Here is a 3,918-nt window from a genome sequence, read left to right on the forward strand (position 1 = left end):
TGTAAGGGTGATCAGGTTTGGGTACTATAGATTTTTATCAGAATCGGAATCAGAATCGGGGAGGCCCAGTTCCAATTTTTAAGAACCAGAACCTACCCTATTAGGACTGATTTTGATTGCTACCCCCCGAGTATTCGTCAGTTTTGGTTCTATCCTAAATTTCTGCTCATCCCTAGAAAATTGTGTATGAATGCAAATATCCCGCATTACAAGGTTCAGAAAATGAAAATAATATGGAAGTTTTATAAACGAACGCAGCCATAATAACTTTAAAATTGAAAACAAAACTGAATCTCTATCTGGGTTTTTTTTTTTTTTTTAATATTGCATTAGTTGCATGTGAGATTTGAAAGTTTCTGCATTTATTATTCAACCATTACTTGGTATATCTAAGCTAGCTCAAAAGCTCATCAATTAATTAATACAAATCCTTTGGGTGGTGTGTTGGCAAACTTCCAAGAGTAACGAAGAAAACTATCATTTTTAAACCTACTCCCCGCCACCTCTTCCACGGGTATTGCAGCAGCAATCTCTTCTAAATCTTCTTTTGTAAGCTTTACTTCAACACAACCAATATTATTGTCAAAATTTATTATCTTCGTTGTCCCTGCACCCAAAAAAAAAAAAAGGGAGTTAAATTTAAGGCCCTTCTGGGTCATGATGCAGGACTTTTGCTGAAACCCCAAAGCGGACAAATAACACATTTGACATCTTCAATAAAGTGTAAGAAGAACAAAGGAAAAGATTCAGTTACCAGGAATTGGCACTACATCGTCTCCTTGGTGAAGAATCCATGAAAGTGCAAGTTGGGCAGGAGTGCATCCATGTTTTTCAGCCAACTTTTCTATACGCGAATATAAGATCTTGTTTTTGTTAAAGTTCTCTCCTTGAAATCTAGGGTGTGATTCCTAAAGGAAAGGTTGGCTATCAGTTAATAAGATTATTTGCATAAGAAACAAGATGAAATTATCAAAATGCACTAACTCCATAAAGATCACGCATTTGTTAACTTGAGTTTATAAAGCATTGAAGGTTAAATAAACACAAAGTCCCAGTGGCATACCAGAACACTTTTAGCAATCACACTTTCCATCAATTAATAAAAGATTATTTGCGGAGGAAACAAGATGAAGTTATCAAATCAAGTGCTCCGACTATGTAAAGATGTATTTGTGAACTTGAGTTGATGAAGTATTGAAGGGGTAGATAAACTTAAATAAGGCAAGCAATAGATATATGTGGCAATGCCATACCACAAAACTGTTTGAAGGTACACTTTCCACAACTTTCTTGCCACAAAAAAAACCACGGCCAAGAGGACAGTATGTAACTATCCCAATTCCAAGTTCCCTGTAAAGTTCACCATATGCAAAAAAGACAGCTATTAGAAAATCATACACTTTCAGCCTGTATGAGTTACACTGAAAGAAGCAGAAAACCTGAGCTTACAGAGATTTGAACAGAAGTAACATAGAACACTAAACTAAACCAAACCAATTATAGAAGCAGAATAAAAATTTGGAACTGCAAATACTGTTCTGCTTAGAAGTTAGAATATAAATGAGAATGGTAACATGTAAAATTGATGCTTAATTTTAGCAAGATTTTTGGTTATTAGATATAAAGAAACCTGCAAAGTGGGACAATTTCTTGCTCAATATCACGACTCCAAAGTGACCACTCTATTTGAAGAGCGGTAATGGGATGAACTGCATGTGCCCTCCTTATAGTATCAGGACTAGCTTCAGATAAACCAATGTACTTTATTTTTCCCTCTTCCACCAACTTCTTAAGTTCTTGCATCTAGGAAAAAGAATAACAATAATGTACTGTCACCTTAATTTGAACTTAAGCTAAAAGATTAGGAATGGCTGTTCATGAGAAGAAAAACAGAACAAATGATGCAGCAGAGCTTACAGTATCCTCAATAGGTACTGATGTGTCAATGCGGTGCTGATAATAGAGATCGATGTATTCAACTTCAAGTCGCTTTAGACTGGCTTCACAACAGGAGCGAACAGATTCAGGAGTACCATGTATAATAATACTAGTATTATCAAATTTGACAATGCCAAATTTTGTGGCTAACTGAACCTTCTCTCTAGGTAGCTGCTTCAAAGCCTGGAAAGTAAGGAAAATTTGTTTAATCAGCTTTGTAATATCCCCTTCTAATATCTCCAATCCACCTCATTTAGTGGGTTCGAAGAACTACATTCATCACGTATTGTCCTACCAACCCCATTTCGTGAGACTCAGATTCACTTGAACGTTGGATATCTATCCAAATGAGTTATGGGATGCGCTTTGCACCCGAGTAAAAAGAGCTGGAAGAGAGAGAAATCTGAACCCCACTAAATAGAATTAAGAATATTAATTACATCCCAGTAGAAAACACACAAACTTGGGAGCATAAGTTCTTAATTGTATTCATCCTTATCATTCTGAAAAAATGTGACTATTGCAAATACATAGTAATGAACAGTAGGTACAATATTTGCTGATATCATGAAAATTAACTGCAACCAAACCATGGAGAATTTAGGAGCATGTGCTTTTACCTTTCCAATCAAAATCTCATTAGTATGGGGTCCATAGGTATCTGCTGTGTCAAAGAAAGTGACTCCTTTCTCAAATGCATGTTTGATGAGAGAAATGACAGCCTCTTCTGGCATAGGATCATTGTACACTCCAGTAAGGCTGGAGCAACCAAATCCCAACTTTGACACCTTTTAAGAAAATGCATATCACAAAATTAAATTAGCAATAAAAACATCTTCAGATCTCAATATGATGTGAAAATCTGAGCATGGAGATAATACCATGTTTACATTTTTAATATGACATTAAATCTTACCTCAAATCCTTGACTTCCCAGTTTCACTTTTGGAACAATGATTCTTTGCTCTTCACCCATTTTTTTTCTATCCTGTTCAACCTTGTTCTGTTCTTGACACTAATTAAAGACTTCTCTCAGTAAGTTAGAACTAAATAGTCAATCTAAGTGGCCTTAGCCGTTGGGGAAGTGACCAGCTATCTAGACTTGAATTTACCTTTAATGAGGCCCGTTTATTTATTGTTTAGCCATCTTCATGTTTATTTTTATTCATAAACAGTAGTCATGAAACACGTTTTATATTTAAATAACCTATCCATGTGTGATACCTTGTGATTTGAAACCAATTCTTTATGTTTTGCCGTATCAGTTTCTACCAATATGCCAGCAAAGCTCACATGTAATCCACTTATCCTGGCATATAAACTATGATTTCTCAGAAACACTTCTTCACTTTCCAAGAAGGAACATGTGCGTTTCTCTTTTGCGGAGAAAAGACTTGGCGGAAATATTCGTAATCTGAAACGGTAGATAAAAAAAACAGGAAAGGAATCCTAAAAGAATTTGTGTAATACCTCACCTCCCTTGCAAGGTATTGTCCGCTCTGGCCCGGCCCATTCAAGCTCACGGGCCTCACGGTTTTGTCCTCTTGCAGCCCATGCTGCAAAAGGTGCCTCGCATGTGGGTAAGGGACCATTACTTATATGGCACTTCACTCTTTCACAACCAGGCGATGTGGGATCTGATACACTCAAGAGTAACTAAGAATTGAGAGGAGAAGAGTGTTTGAAGAGATGATTACTATTACTTCTCAAATTTGGCTTGTAAAAAATGGCTAGGGATCATCCCCTTTTATAGTGGTCAAAGAAGCCTTTTACACTATTAACTCCCAGCTACCACCTACCCTAGGGGGTGTTTGTTTAAGCTTATAAGCTGGTCAAACTTGCTTATAAGCTCTAAAATTAAGCTGACCTGTTTGTTTATAATTTTTTTGAGCTTATAAGTTGAGCTTATAAGCTAAAAAAAATAAGTTGGGGGGGAGGTACTTTTTTTTTTTTTTGGCTTATAAGCACTTTGCTTATAAG

The 3,918-nt window shown here is 36.3% G+C and overlaps 1 protein-coding gene across 1 annotated transcript; it reads right to left on the bottom strand.

The window, feature by feature from the left end:
- Positions 1-363: 363 nt before the first annotated feature.
- On the bottom strand, positions 364-2,984 carry LOC116106755 (probable aldo-keto reductase 1). Its single transcript, XM_031393080.1, has 7 exons — positions 2,855-2,984; positions 2,559-2,726; positions 1,918-2,121; positions 1,631-1,803; positions 1,254-1,350; positions 755-908; positions 364-607 (listed from the first exon to the last, which is right to left on the bottom strand). The coding sequence occupies exons 1-7, from the start codon at positions 2,912-2,914 to the stop codon at positions 411-413; spliced, it is 1,053 nt and encodes a 350-aa protein (XP_031248940.1). The 5' UTR covers positions 2,915-2,984; the 3' UTR covers positions 364-410.
- Positions 2,985-3,918: the final 934 nt, after the last annotated feature.

Source organism: Pistacia vera, unplaced genomic scaffold (assembly GCF_008641045.1).
Source record: "Pistacia vera cultivar Batoury unplaced genomic scaffold, PisVer_v2 Contig521, whole genome shotgun sequence".
Lineage (NCBI taxonomy): Eukaryota > Viridiplantae > Streptophyta > Magnoliopsida > Sapindales > Anacardiaceae > Pistacia > Pistacia vera.